This window comes from Oryctolagus cuniculus, chromosome X, assembly GCF_964237555.1.
Source record: "Oryctolagus cuniculus chromosome X, mOryCun1.1, whole genome shotgun sequence".
Lineage (NCBI taxonomy): Eukaryota > Metazoa > Chordata > Mammalia > Lagomorpha > Leporidae > Oryctolagus > Oryctolagus cuniculus.
The window spans coordinates 87,351,133-87,367,363 of NC_091453.1; the positions used below are offsets into that span (position 1 = coordinate 87,351,133).

Below are 16,231 nucleotides of genomic sequence, written 5' to 3' on the forward strand. Positions count from 1 at the left end.
CCTCTGCTGCTTTCCCAGGTACATTAGCAGGGAATTGGATTGGAAATGGAGTGGTTGGGACACGAACCAGCACCCATATGGGATGTGTCACAAACTGCAGACCAACTCACTGCACCACAATACTGGCCCCTTCTGAGTGTCCTATAATGAAGTTATAGGGAGACATCTGAGCTTTTAACCAGCCAATATTTCTTACTCTACAGCAGGTTGAGGTGGAGTCCAGTTTAGACAAAGTTCATCTTGAATACACTGAGAGTGTTGCTTAAGTGAAATGCCAAAATTGCCGTAAGAAAGTCCAACTACATAGACACACAAGCTATGTGATCTCGGGCAAAAGATTTAACTTGGTGTATTTTAATGTCATTCTATAAAATGGTGATAATAATAGTATCCACCTCAATGGACTCCTCTGTGTATATACATGTATATGTGTATCATATATGCACATATTTACATGTAAATACATAACATCAGAGGATAGCGCTGTGATGTAGTGAGTAAAGCTGCCACCTGCAGTGTCAGCATCCCTTAAAGGCGCCGGTTCGAAACCTGGCTCCACTTCCGATCCAGCTCTCTGCTATGGCCTGGGAAAGCAGTGGAAGAAGTCCTTGGGACTCTGGACCTGCATGGGAGACCCAAAGAAGCTCCCAGCTCCTGGCTTCAGAATGGTGCAGTTTCAGCTGTTGTGGCCAATTGGAGAGTGAACCAGCAGATGGAAGACTCCCCCCACCCCGCCTCTCCTTCTCTGTGTAACTCTGACTTTCAAATAAATAAATAAATCTTTAAAAAATACATAACATCAATTAAGTATACTCTGTGGAAGGGGCACAGGACTAGAGACACACTGTATGACTGAATGACTTCTAAACAAATTGATTGCATTTTAGAAAGTAGGGTTATAGTTCTGTTAGCTTCAGTTGTTGTGAAATTTTCTTTCAGCCTCACAGGACAAAAAAATTTAAAAAATGGAATACAAGTGAAAGCCCATGGAAGACTGCTATATGCTTTATATGGTTGTAAAGTATTGTTTTTACAATAAGCCACTTGAAGAACTCACACTTGCATAGTCTCCATAGTTTCTGATATATCTGATATAGCACTGAACATATAACAGGCGCCCAGTGAATGATTATTTTGCAGATCAAGCAGAGGGCATTTAAGGAAGAGATGAGACTTAAATTAATCAACTTCAAGTATTAAGTCTTAAGTTCCACACTGGGAGACCACAATGAATTGTTTGGATGACTTATGATGTGGAGACTGAGTGAGGTTTTTCCAGTCTATAGTAAATGGAGAGTTTTCTTCCCACATCAGCTTTTTGAAATGTGTACATAGATGTATATTGTCCAAATTGCTGTTTCAGTGGAAATTTTAATAAATAGCACGAATTGTTACTTAATTTGTCTATCCCACTGGTTTTCTGTGGTTTGGAGGTGAACCATGCCAAGGATTGTCTACATTTCCCCAAGTAATCAAATTATTATTATTTTTCTCTTTGGAGCTAAGTTACTGCAGGGATTAATAATTGGCTTTACATTTGTTCATTTTTAAATTTACAAAGCCCTCTGACCCTGAAAGCTAAATTTCAATATAAAGCCACGTAACATAATAGTTTAACCATGGAGTTACCAGGAACAAGAACTAGATATTCTACCTCAAATCCCAGTAACTCCCAATGGTCTACTTTGTCTACATTCTTAGAATGTATTATTTTTATGCACACAATCTAACCACATATAAGAATACAGGATAGTATTTCATATTTGAGTTTAATGTGGAAGGTGGATCCATGCATTTTATTATTTTTATTACTCAAAATCAATGATAATCAAAATCCCTTCCAAAATGTTGTCCCCACTCTATGAATTCTCACACTCACTCGGTAATCATAGGAGCGTCTCGGGTCCTCGTCACAGTTAATCACCTCAGGTGCCATCCAGTATGGTGTCCCAATGAAGCTATTTCTCCTTCCATTAGTTCTGCTTACCTGGGCACTCACTCCAAAATCCACTGCAAAATTCAGCATATGTCAAAATAATTCATCAGCAACAGAAAGCTCAATAAGTTATTGCTTTAACTTGGAAAGCCAATACAAAAGCCACAATGGATAACAGATTTTCATTCCAGCCCAGCAAACTTTACACTGAAGTCTACTCCAGGAATACTGGGAAATAAGCTTTTGCTGCTATTTATGTTGGAATGAGACTCTGCAGTGCTATTATAAATCTACAGTAGGTTTGGCTGAATGTTTACCATGAATATTAAAAATAAAGTTCTATTGGTACGCCCTGAACCTCTCAAGCGATAACATATGTAGTGTCTGGGCCTGCCACCAAGCAGGAAGAAGAACAGCATTATAAGCGACATCTAAGAAATCTAAAACCTATCAGCAGTTGATTAGGAAGCTCACTCATGACATAAGAAAGTCCTACTGCATTGACTAAGAAAAATATGTTTCCTGCTAGAATTTAGTTTAACTTCTTGCACAGATCCTCTGAATGAGATGTAAATGTTTACTGCAGAATCTATACCTTAACTTAGACTATAAAAGTTCAGTCTTCATCTGTGGGATACATTATAACAAAATATTTAATATGGTATCCTCAGAAACAGTAGGGAAAAAAGAGGCTAAAGTAGACTAGGATTATTGATTCCAGAAGCATAAGACAAGGATGAAAAATGAAGGAGATTTTCTAATTTAGAATGGTTTCCAGGAATCTAGAGGATGGCAAACCAAATTGACTGAAAAGCAGCTTGAAGAATTTAGGAGAAGAAAAGGAAAAAGAAAAAGTAATAGTTAAAGGCATCTTCAATAAAAGATATAATACAAACAACTGCAAAATTGTCTATAATATTGTAAAGAACACCACAGTGTGTTGCAGGCTCATAATATAGATTTTTTTTATTAGAAATAGTTTACATCAGAGCTCAGCATTCTCACTATCCCTGAGGGCCAAATTTAAGTGCCAAGAAATATCTATAAATGCTCTCATCTGATATATGGCATATATCCAGGGAAGAAAATGAAAGAAAAGAATGGAAGACAGAGTAGCAAATAAACAAAAAGGAAAAAAAAAATTAAGAAAACAGAATGCTCAAAGTGAGATAAAAGATAGAGATGAAGCCTCAAAAGTGGTAGAATTTAACCTTTTCTTTTATTACTTTAGGGACTGGAATATGAAGATAGGTCATCAACTTAAAATGCAATGTAATCATTATCCTGTCTCTTTCCTTTCTGTCACTTTTTTTTTTTTTGGCACTTTGCAGTTTGCCTCTACAGCCGTCTCCTTATAATATGTTGCTTAAGATATGAGGATCTCTCAAAAAGTCTGTGGAAAACTGATTAAAAGATAGGTTTGTTTTGCTGTAAAAACTTGGAAATCCATGCATAGTTTTTTCATAATAACTATTTTCCATGTATTTATGAAGGCCTCTTATATGCACACATTTCATTTTTTGCACCAAAATAAGCTAACCTTTTAATTTTCTTTTCGACTAAATTTTGAAGTACTCTTGTATGCATAAGAAATCTAAAACTAATTTTGTAAGGATTATAGATAAAACTGCTTGATTAAATTTGATTCCAGCACTAAAAGTTCTCTCTTCTAGAGTAAAGTACATTAGTTTTACAACATGGGCTTTGTGTACATTTCTCTTTGGTGTGTTGCAAATGGCCAGGAAGGTCAACTTGACCCAAGTATATGGCAATGTCACTCTGTTAACAGAGTTTAGTCCTATGGAAGATCATCTATCCTGCACATTTAAAATGTGGAATCTACATGTCCCTCGTGTATTTTAATACAGTCTCTTAAAATTGTGCTTCTACCTTTGTATCATTTAGACACTAAAGGGTAATATACTTTCTTGAAACTTTGACTTATTTCCAAAGCAACTATTACCTCATGCCTCTTTTACAAATGTTTCATGAAAAATGTTGTCAACGAATGAACAAAATCTCTATTCTCATTCTATATGCTTAGCTAGAAGATAGGAACTATCTCAGTCAGATTAAAAAGACATGTTAGGAAGAGCTGATATAGTTAAAAATAATATAGATGATTTATGTCCTATATCGATGACGTTATCTGTCATTGCATAGTACTGACATTATTTATATGGCATTATTTAAAAACTAACCATTGATGTGTGTATTTTAATGTTAAATTATGTGATACATTCAACCATGTGTGCCTGTAAAACAATATGCGGCTATTTTGAAATAAGTTAGGCCACTGTGAATACTGGATTAGAAAGCTGGGGACTTTCTGGTCTTTTGGTTTTTAATTCTGAATTTGATTTAGACAATTGAGGCATCATTTCCAATCAACACCATTTGTTCAAATGTTTGATGGAAAATTCCATAGGAATGATTTGTACCTAAGTAATTTAAAAGTTCTTTGAGATTTTGGGGGAAATAAGGCTCTGCAACTTGAAAAAATTTTCTTTGCTCTTTACTCCTGTCCATGACAAAGAAACTTCTGCATGAAAAATACTCAGTTTAATTACTGAGATAAATTTAAGAGCTATCTGTAATAGGGGATAAAACAATGCTCATAAAGTAAACCACCCATTAAAAGTTAAAAGTTATTTTATCTCTACGCTTTCAAAGAATCAATTCAGTGCATTCTCTTTTTTTTGTCCTCCCTCTCCGCCCAAACAACTTTTTAAATTTTGGCTGGTTTTGTAAACCGGGAAGCCCTAGCTCAACTACGTGGAGGATTTTCGCAGGGACGTGATAGCACAATTATCTCATGTAGATGTTTTGTACCTCACCTCAAACATCGTGGGAAAACACTTACCGAGTTTTACTTCAGCTGTATGAGTCAGGAGTACATTCTGACCCTTGATGTCCCGGTGGATTACTCGGTGTGCATGAAGGTGAGCTAGACCCTGTATATACAAAACAAAAAAGCCACATCAGTATAGGTGTTTTTCTTTTTTCTGGTACTCTTCTTAGTATTTTTGGAAAAGCCTTTGGTAAAAGAAATGGTCCAGATTTTCTTTTTCAGACAAAATACTTTCTTTAGGCTGGAATTACTACAACCATTTCCCAGAAATACTACTTTTGGCTATAAGGAAAGGAAAATAAATCAGGACACCCATGAAAGAAAAGGAACACCAAAAAGTAATGTTTGTATACATTGGGCCACTTTACCTTCCTTTCTTGCTTCCATATTTCCAACTAACCATAAGAGTAAAATCCTGGACATCTTAAATATCATAGCTCAGCCACCGTTTTGCTCTATTCCTCATCCAACCATTTGTTTAGTCCAAAATATTTTCTAGTCAGCCTTGTAGGCTGAGAATTTGGAGGAATATGGAAACTCATTTTAAAGCTTTTGCAATTTGTGTTGGCTTCCCTTGCTGGCTTCAGCCTATTCACCACTAAAACTAACCCGTGACCTGGCTACACCATGACATGGTATGCAGTATTAGGCTGCAATGAGATTGCTCCAGACACTAACTGGGGATTAATCATAGAAGTAGCAATTTACAAGGCTAACATTTAGTGAGTTCTTGTTCTTTCCCAGATACTGTGCTATATGGTTTATGTGAAGTAAATTATTAAATCCTCAAAGCAAATCTTTGAGGAAGGTATAAATACCATCCTGTATCAGATGAGGAAAGTGAGACTTGGAGAAATTAAGTAACTGATTCAAAGTTACACTGCTAATAACACAGTGAACCAGAATTTAAATTCAGTCCAAAGCATGGACTCTTAACCAATTGTACCATGACTATAAGTGAATACAACTACATGGGAAGAAGGGCATCTGTCCCAGTACGAGTGCTGCTGCTCAGTTCTTTTAGTATCTTTCTTGCATGATCCTAAGCACTTAAAGCATAAAGAAAATTCTCAGTTTTATAAATCAAGAAGGCAGTCGCTCTCTCCTGATTGGGTGTTAGAAATAAGGAAAAATAGAGCAGTGTTCACAGAACATATTGGTATGCAAGGATACATAAGGTTTGGGCCTTTCTGGGGAATATTTACTTCTCCTGATTCACCTTAAGTCATGATGATAGTACCAAGCTTTTTAAAACAGAACTTTAAATATAATAACATAACCAATAATCCAAGTGGTCATTTCCACGATCCATTTAACACAGTGGTCCAAATCTGACAGTCATTAAAGACCATGATTTGGGGTGACCTGGACACTCATCTTGCCATCTACCTTAAAATTTAAAGACATCCCCTGACCATCTACTTCCTCCAAAGCTTTTTGGCCATTTTAGGTTTCTTCACACAGATAGTACATTTGGAGCTCATGAATCATCAGATATGAGCAGGTCTAAAGTACATTGTATATATTATTTCCTGGCTCTCAAGACCAGGGGAGAATGACTCTATGAAGACTCACCTGAAGGATTTCTCGGCAGATATAAGCAATCCAGTCTTCTTTTAAACTCTGATTTCTGGTCATCCTCACTACGTCAGTGACTGAGCCTGCTGCACATAACTCCATCACCATCTGCAGGGAATTCAACAAAGTATCAAGAGTTAGAGAGTCATTCTCTGAAAATATATGAAGAGTTTTAGTCCAAGTGGCTCATATTTATAAGTATTCTTCGGAGACTAAGGCATTGCAAAGACTGGCTCAGTTGTCTGGTAGAAGACTCCAGAGCCTAGAGGAATTAGAAAAAGTTGGATAAAACTCAAAGATTTGTACAGGAAGGGAAGCTAGCTACCATACCAGGGATATTAAACCAGGAGGTGGGATTTGAGCTAAGCCCTAAGATAGGTAGTATTTGGACATACTTGGAAGGAAGAACATTCGGTTTATGAAAAACCCAGTGAACACATGCCCTTATAAAGAAGTTTGGCCAGGGGACAAAGCTGAACGATGACTGGCATGGAAAGGAAAGGACAGTTGAGGGAGCAGTCTGGAGGTAGAGAAACGGGATACAGAGAGTCTCAGAATCATTTGCATTTCAATCTTAAGACTAAGGGTTGATTTTTGTTGCTCTGTTTCTATTTTCACATCCTAGATTATTTTTCCCAAGATACTGTCAAACAACAATTCCAAGGAGGAATCTGTCAATTGCATTTCTGTAGAATAATTTCTTCCAAATGTGATTACTGCTAAGGAAAGCTTATTTGAAACCCAACATCTTTGACAGCATTTCATTCAGATTTTATTGTATTACAAACATGATTTCTCAGAAAATTTACTTTTTCCACCAATGAATTGAGTGCCAAACTAGTAAATTTCTCTCCAGATAATATTAGCTAACTAGAGGACAGAACAATGTGAAAGAGAATATAACCATTATAATCAACAGAGCAAGCTTTTCTTTAAGTGCAGGTTTATGTATTACTGTCAATGTCAAAACTGCTTTATCAAAAGGGCAAAACATAGCATTATAAAACTGTAGACAAGTTAGTTGTTCCCATGAATCAGTGGAAGCAAAAGGATAAATTCAAAATAATGATATTCAAAAAAGTCTACCTTAATTTCTTTTTAGAATATTAAGTTCTACTTTTCAGAACACTACTCCTCTACTTTACTGTGGTTCACCACTGAGGTCATTACACATCTTACATTCAAGGACATTCTCATGAAAAAGAAGGTATGAGACAGCAAACAAAACCAACAATACAGAAATAAATCACAGCAGTTGGATTTTCCTGTGTAGAACTAAGAGTTTACTACAGTAAATGAGCACAACATGTACACTGTTGTAATGGAAGAAAGGGAGCTCATTTTGAACAATGAAAAATCTTAATTAAAACAACTCAACTTGAATGGACCTTGGAAGATCCTAACAATATTACGAGACTCTAAAGAGCCCACGTATAAAAGGAATGTGAGGCATTCGCAATCATTTTCCTAGTTGTATAAGCACAGGTCCTACAACATACACTTTATAAATAGTAGTTATTGAGCTATTCAGTCACTTCCTATTTGATTCTCTGATTTACATAAGAATGGGAGAGGGAGCGGGAGAGGGGAGGGTTGCGGGTGGGAGGGAAGTTATGGGGGGGGGGAGGGGGAAGCCATTGTAATCCATAAGCTGTACTTTGGAAATTTATATTCATTAAATAAAAGTTAAAAAAAATGAGAAAAAAAAAAGAATCTCTGGATCATCCTGTGGAAAAAAAAAACCACTTATTTCCATAAATGATGTCTGTGCTAAATGCCTCAATGCTTTCAGCTTTTACTTCCTCAAGGAAGAGCTTCTCATTTTCCAACTTAATGTCAGTTCCTTTGTTATTCACCCACGTACAAACATGTTATTTATCTCTGACAAATCACACATTCATTTCTGATTATTTGCTTGATGTTGGTGTTTGCAAATAGACAGTAAACTCCAATGGGCTAAGGGCAGGTCTAGTTAGCTTACCTTTGCAGCCCTAGAATCTATCTAGTAGAGTACCTAGCAAATAGATGGTTTTCCAATGAATATATTTTGAATAACAATGTACTGAATGTTAGTTATATATATCCAATAAGGAGGCTGCAATACTTCTCATAGTTTGTGATATTATCAAGAGGAAAACACTTGTTATGTAAAAATATATGAAAAAAAAGCATTAATGTTATGCAGCAATATTTAATAGAACCTCAACTGGAATTGTCAGAGAATAGAGGATTCATGTTTGCTAGACATTTAAGGGAATATGGGGTTAAGTTGAAGACCTCTAAATTTGGTGACTCTCAATGTGTGGTACTCAGATCAGCAACATCAGTATTATCTGTGAACTTATTAGATAATGGAAATTCTTGGTCGGCGCCGTGGCTCACTAGGCTAATCCTCCGCCTGCGATACTGGCACGCCGGGTTCTAGTCCTGGTTGGGGCGCCGGATTCTGTCCCGGTTGCTCCTATTCCAGTCCAGCTCTCTGCTGTGGCCAGGGAGTGCAGTGGAAGATGGCCCAAGTGCTTGGGCCCTGCACCTGCATGGGAGACCAGGAGGAAGCGCCTGGCTCCTGGAGGCCATTTTGGGGGTGAACCAATGGAAGGAAACCTTTCTCTCTGTCTCTCTCTCTCTCACTGTCTAACTCTGCCTGTCAAAGGAAGGAAGGAAGGAAGGAAGGAAGGAAGGAAGGAAGGAAGGAAGGAAGGAAGGAAGGAAGGAAGAAAAGAAATGGAAATTCTTGGACTCACATGCCAGACCTACTATATCTGAGACTTCTGTGAGTGGTCTCAGCAATGTATGTTTTATCAGGCTCTCCAGATTCTGATGCATGCTGAAGTTTGAGAACCACTGTTTCAATTCACCCTCTTGTTGAATACCTTTCTGCTAAAGTCCATTATATAAAATGTAACAGAACCTTTCAGCAACAATTAAAGATCCTTGAAGTTTTCAGTATTATTTTAAAATACTATCATTGACTTGGATTGGAAATGAAAATATAGAAAGTACAGAGGTTACGCATACACTGACCCAGTATATGTTCAAATAGTCTGTTTTTAATAAAGTTCTTAACCAAAGCTCATTTTCTTGCAATTTAGCTATTTATCTTACAGTTGAGAGAAGCAAAAATTCTGGTAACTCTGGTTTATGTAGCATAGTGTCCAGCTAGCCTCTACAATTTATATTTCACTGATCATAGATTTGTGATCCTCCAGGCATAACAAATCATGACTAAAATGTCAAATACCCATTTAGAAAGCATCTTGTAGGAGTTATGTTTATACTTCAGTACATATACTTTCCAACCACTTAAAATGCATCCATATGCTCATGTCAAGTATGAATAGAACTGATATTTATCCAATTATTATTTGATACTCCATCAGGTAGTCTCCACACCATTGAAGATAGTGATTACACAAACTTAAAAGCAGTAAAGCTGTATTTGAAAAGATTTAGTTACATATAATCAATGTTCATATGAGTCCTCCCTCATACCACCAGGCACGCAAATTACTTTCCATATTTTATCACTCTTATCTCCAGGAATCAGAGTGCACTTTGCCATACTACCTTGGGTGGTTGAATACTTAAGTCTTCCTGTAAGTAAACCAAAGTGACATCTCGACTCACACAAAGGTACATCCTTGGCTAAGACTTACTCTTACGGAATAAGATCAGAGTAATTGAAAACATACCCAAAGTTGGTGTCTCTGGCCAGGGGGACTCAGCTTGAAAAACGCACCATAGAAGGACACAATGTTTTTGTGAAAAGAGTACTTTCTCAGAAGGTTGAGTTCAGTACGAAGATCCTCTTCCTCATCCTAGGAAAGAAGAACAGAGAGCAAAGCTCTTAAGCGATGCAATTTAATGACTATGGATAAACTATAGTATATCAACAAAGGAGAATTCTGTAGCAACCCGTTGTATCGTATAGCAATTCACAGTAAAAAAAAAAATCAACTAGAAGTGTCAATGAATTCAGATCCAAGGTTAACTGGGAATTTGGGAGGGGGAAAAAGGTACACTGAGGATCTTTTAATTCAGTGGTTCTAGAATTGTGGTCCCTTGACCAGCAGCATTGGCCAACATATACACTTTTTACTGAATGAAGTTGTTAAATTTTTGACAGGCAGAGTGGACAGTGAGAGAGAGAGACAGAGAGGAAGGTCTTCCTTTTGCCGTTGGTTCACCCTCCAATGGCCACTGCAGCCGGCGCACCGTGCTGATCTGATGGTAGGAGCCAGGTACTTATCCTGGTCTCCCATGGGGTGCAGGGCCCAAGTACTTGGGCCATCCTCCACTGCACTCCCTGGCCACAGCAGAGAGCTGGCCTGGAAGAGGGGCAACCGGGACAGAATCCGGCGCCCCGACCGGGACTAGAACCCGGTGTGCCGGCGCCGCTAGGTGGAGGATTAGCCTAGTGAGCCACGGCACCGGCTGTGCCATCATTATTGCAATTAATTTTGGACACTGTTATTATTCCAAAATGAAATCCCATACTCATATATACAATTCTATCATAAACACACCCTAGTTCTAGGCAACCACTAATTTATCAACTTATCTATTTTGAATATTTTATATAAATGAAATCACATAGTATATGATTCACCTGCATTCTAACAGGTAGCAGTATTTGGCTATTATGAATAATATTTCTATGAGCATTCATGTCAAGTTTTCCTGTTGACACGTTTTTATTTATCTTGAGGATATAAGCAGGAGTGCAACTGTTAGAATTTGTAACTCCATGTTCAACATTTTGACAAAATGGTAAAATGTTTTCTACAGTGACTACATGATCTTCCATTCCCAGCAGCAATGTATAAGAATTCCAATGTCTCCATTCCCTCAGCAATACTTCTTTTGTGTTTTATTATTTTAACTGTTCTAGTGAGTATTAAGTAGTATATTACTGTGGTTTTGATTAGTGAATCTGTTAACTAATGTTGAACATCTTTTCACGTGTTATTGCTCATTATATGTTCTTTGAAAAATGTATAATAAAAAATCTCTTGTCCCATTTGAAACAGTTGTCTTTTATTATCGAGCTATAATAGTTCTTCATATATTCTAGACAATTTGCAAATATTTTGTCCCAGATTGTGAGTTGTCTTTCACTTTCTTGGTAGCGTCCTTTGAGGCACAAAAATGTTTAATTTTGATGAAATTCAATTTGTAAATTTCTTCTATTTTTTTGCTTATACTTTTGGTTTCATATCTAAGGATTCATTGCCAAATCAAAGATCATGAAGATCTACTCTTATGTCTTTTTAACTAATTGTTTTAATTTGAAAGGCAGAGAGATAGTGTGCCCCCATCTACTCCTTTCCTCCTCAAATGCCTGCTACAGCTAGGCCTGGACCAGGCAAAAGCCAAGAGTGAAGAACTCAATCCAGGTGTCCCCCATGGGTCATAGGCTATCACCTATTGCTTCCCAGGTCCATTAGCAGGGAGCTGGAATTGGAAGCAAATACAGGATTCAAACTTAGGCACTTTGATATGGGACGCAGGCATCTCAAGTGGCATCTTAACTACTGTGCCGAATCTACATCCTGATCCTTATGTTTTTTTCTAAGTTTTCTTTTATCCTTCTTAGCTAGTATATTTAGGACTTTGATTTTTTTGTATTAATTTTTTGTATAAAGAAAGGGTCTAAATTTATTCTTTTGCATGTGGATAACCAGTACCACAAGTCTTGATTAGTTTGTGATTTATTATATTTTAGAGGCATTGGATTGTTCTGCACTGGAATTTTTAAAGACAATGTTTAAGATAATTTATTTCGTATCAGCACAGTGATACATGTGTTTAATGTGTGTGTGTGTTCGGTGAAAAAAATAAATGGTCTAGCCTCACTGAACATTTTCCCCCAACAATGTTAACAGTTTAGTCTACATTTGTCAATGCTAATTCATCAGCTAGAGAAATGACAGAGATAAATGGTTGAAGGTATGATCAACATATATATATGACATTTAATTTTTTAGCAATCTCACATTCTGCTCATCATTTTGCAATTTGCATGATTTAATCAGTATGTAAAATACATATTTCTATATGACTAAATAACTGCATATGTTTTTATGGCTGAATAAGATTTTATAGAACAGAGATATGGGTCTGGCACTCCAAGAACAGGTCAGGCCTAAATGTATTATTTTTGAGAATTATCTATATAGTGATATTGAAGCTATGTGATTGGATGAGGTTACTGAGGTAGAATACATAACTTCAAGAGATAGCTCTAGCAGAAGAGAGTGTGACATTAGTCAGAAAAGAGCCCCTACCCTGGGCATTAGAGAACTTAGATTTTAAGCATTGATAGCTCAGATTAGGAAATTCACTAATTTCCCCAAATTTCAACTCATGTTAAAAAATGATGGAGAAGGATGGCAGCCATTACCTATGTCTATGGAACATTAATGGGACTAAATGGGATAATATAGAGAGAGTGTGTTCTTTGAAATACCTGGAAGAAGAAGGCTACAAACTCAAAGTTTTATGACAGAGTATCTTTATGACTTTACTTCTTGTTCGAGTTAGGGTGCTATCAGAATTAAAAACCTCTCTCTAGTTTTTACTCTAATCTACAAATATCTGCCCCCTTTATCCCCAGTACATTTGTTATAGTGGAATGAAATGAGAGGCAATTATCTCTAGGTTTCAGCTCTATCTGTACCATGACAATAAAATAGTTTTTAAAATAAAAAGTTATTTATTTATTTGAGAGGCAGAAAGAGGCAAACAGAAAGACATCTCCCCTCATCTGGTTCATTCCCCAAATGCCTGTAATGGTCAGGGCTGCACTGGGGCCAAAGCTGAGGAATGAGAATTTAATCCTAGTATCACAAGTGGGTGATGGGAACCCAATTACTTGACCTACCACTGCTGCCTCCTAGGATCTGTTATTGGCAGGAAGCTGGAATTGGGAGCCAGAGCTGGGTACTGAACTCAGATAACTCCAATGTGGAATGCGGGCATCCTAACTACCATCTTAACAATTAGACCAAACACCTGCCCTAACCAAGTGATTTTGATAATCTTTCAGTAACTTATTCCTCAGCCAACTTAAAGAAAAGCTCTTTTCTTCTTAACTATTTGAAAATAATCATTTTTTGATATACAGGTGCAATGAATTTGAGACAATATCATAAAACATAAGCTTACAAAACGGTAACTTAATTTGTTGGAACTTTTCAATGAATGTATCATTGATTAATGCATTTAAGTGTGGCAGTCCTAACTTAAAATAACATACATGGAACACAGAGGGGTTAAGCTAGATGCAACTTGGGACAACTATATCTCATAGTGGAGTGCCAGCTCAAGTCGTAGCTACTTTTTTTTTTTTTTTTGACAGGCAGAGTGGACAGTGAGAGAGAGAGACAGAGAGGAAGGTCTTCCTTTTTGCCGTTGGCACACCCTCCAATGGCTGCCGCGGCCGACGCGCTGCGGCCAGCGCACCGCGCTGATCCAAAGGCAGGAGCCAGGTGCTTCTCCTGGTCTCCCATGGGGTGCAGGGCCCAAGCACTTGGGCCATTCTCCACTGCACTCCCTGGCTACAGCAGAGAGCTGGCCTGGAAGAGGGGCAACTGGGACAGAATCCGGCGCTCTGACCGGGACTAGAACCCGGTGTGCCGGCGCTGCAAGGCGGAGGATTAGCCTAGTGAGCTACGGCGCCGGCCCTAGCTACTCTGTTTCTGATCCAGCTCCCTGCTAAAGTGCCTGGGAAGTAGATGATGACTCAAGTACCTGCATCCTGGCCACCCAAGTCAGAGACCTGGATGGAGTTCCTGGCTCCTGGCTTCAGCCTGGCCCAACCCTGACTATTCTAGCCATATGTGGAGTGAACCAGTGGATTGATGGAAGCTCTCTCTCTCTCTCCCTCTGGCAATGTCACTCTGCTTTTCAAATAAGTAATTAAAAAAAACCTCTCATACAGGAAATAAAATTGACATATATGAATGACATCAGCAATGATGAATATAAGACGGTACCTAATGGAGTCAAAGGTGATGTGAGATGACTCAGGAAGAGATTCTGTGCTCAAAAAATGGATTTACCACTGTGCTTTGAATTACTATTAACTCTAAATTTTATTTGATTGTAAATAAAAAGAAGCTCTCTTATTTCATCTATTAAAGTCCAATTTATATATGCATTTTAGGAATACTTTATTATTCAAAGTGAATATACTTGTAGAATTTGAATTGAAAATACAAACATTCCCTGTTCATAAATCCAGTGAAAAAGGATACCTTTGACAACTTTTGGGCTTTGAATTAGGACAGGGCCGATGCTGTGACATATTGGGTAAAGCCACCACCTGAAGTGCCAGCATCCCATAGGGACTGCTCCACTTCTGATCCAGCTCTCTGCTATGGCCTGGGGAAGCACTGGAAGATGGCCTAAGTCCTTGGGCCCCTGTACCCGCGTGGCAGACCCAGAAGAAGCTCCTGGCTATGCATTGGCGTAGCTCTGGCTGTTCCGGCTATCTAGGGAGTGAACCAGCAGATGGAAGACTTTCTCTCTGTCTCTGTCTTTGTCTCTGTCTGTCTGTCTCTGTGTGTGTGTGTGTGTGTGTGTAACTCTTTCAAATAAATAAATAAATCTTAAAAAAAAAGAAAGAAAAGGGCCCATTCACATGAAAAGCAATTAAGGAGTTAAATCCAATTATTTTCAGTTCTCAGCATTTTTCCTCAATGACCCTGCTTTAATGATCTGAAGAAATAAGTCTCTTTGCTGAAATGAGTATCTACTCAGTTATCGCCTTGCTTCTTAGCTTATTCTCTAAGACTTGGCAGGAAAAATGGGCAATTACTTTTTATGTTTAGCTATTTTGTGGCTGGGCTTTCAAAATACTTATGAAATAAATATAAAGTGATACATGAGGTTCTGTAGTGTCTCCAAGTTGATTTTATTTTTGCTTGTAAATTAACTTTTCTACCCCCCAAATATCCAGATTTATAACATGTATTGTAGAAAAAAAAGTTTGAAAGTTCAGAGTGATGGTTGGCAGCTGGAAAACATTCTTTGGCATTTTCTTAGGATTTTCCAGGGGATTTACCCATAAACAGTCAAGTACTAGAAAGTAAACCTAAATACCTATTTCTTATAGGTTTGGAGCTTGATTTGTCCAGTTGGAAACTTCGATGGCAGTTTCTATTTATTGTTTAATAAAGGCATGAACAAACAAAACAATTAACTTGTAGCATGAGAATCACATGAAAGTTCAGGTTCCAGACTTATCTCAGCTTCCCAAGGAAACTCAGTCAATAAATTCCCTTCAAGTTCCTGTTACCTTTTTCTAGAAAGGTAAAAGTTGATCTTGTGGATTTTAATCATGCCATGGAAGACCCTTCAACTTTCTACTTCCCTTGTGAGGTAGCCTTCCTTTGAAATAACAATATCTGGCACTTTACAGAAATAAACGACAGGGACTAGCTGGATGCTCACAGTTTCTGTTAAGAACCAACGTTCTTCCGAGAGGAATATGAACTCATAAACAGAATCATAACTAGGAATGAGCTGATGGCGTAATATCAAGAATACAAATTACAAGTTAAAGAGAAGAAGGGGCAAAGTTGCATCCTTCAACCTGCTGGGTAGTTTTATTTGAGGAGCTTCCTTTTCTTTCCAGGTTACAAAATCCATGTCTCCAAGAAAGAATAAGAAAATGTCCAGGCTCTAGTTAGCTATGTGCTTGTATTTGTAGTATTACTTTGCCTATGAAGAACCTGATGCCTAGAGAGCTAAGAGGATCACTTTCCCAAGAACGTTTTGGCTATTTAATGGTAGACTTGGGATTTGAACTTATGTTTGTGGACTTCTAAATCATTGCTACTTCTATAAATCCCTGACATTTA

At 37.7% G+C, this 16,231-nt stretch overlaps 1 protein-coding gene across 4 annotated transcripts in view; it reads right to left on the minus strand.

The window, feature by feature from the left end:
* Positions 1–16,231, minus strand: part of NRK (Nik related kinase) — a 142,984-nt gene that overhangs the window by 56,991 nt on the left and 69,762 nt on the right. For all 4 annotated transcript variants that reach the window (XM_070066759.1, XM_008272834.4, XM_017349989.3 and 1 more), the window contains exons 5-8: positions 10,058–10,183; positions 6,363–6,473; positions 4,800–4,890; positions 1,880–2,010 (exon numbers count right to left, since the gene is read on the minus strand). In XM_070066759.1, coding sequence (XP_069922860.1) covers positions 1,880–2,010; positions 4,800–4,890; positions 6,363–6,473; positions 10,058–10,183 — 459 coding nt within the window. The remainder of the gene's footprint in view (positions 1–1,879; positions 2,011–4,799; positions 4,891–6,362; positions 6,474–10,057; positions 10,184–16,231) is intronic.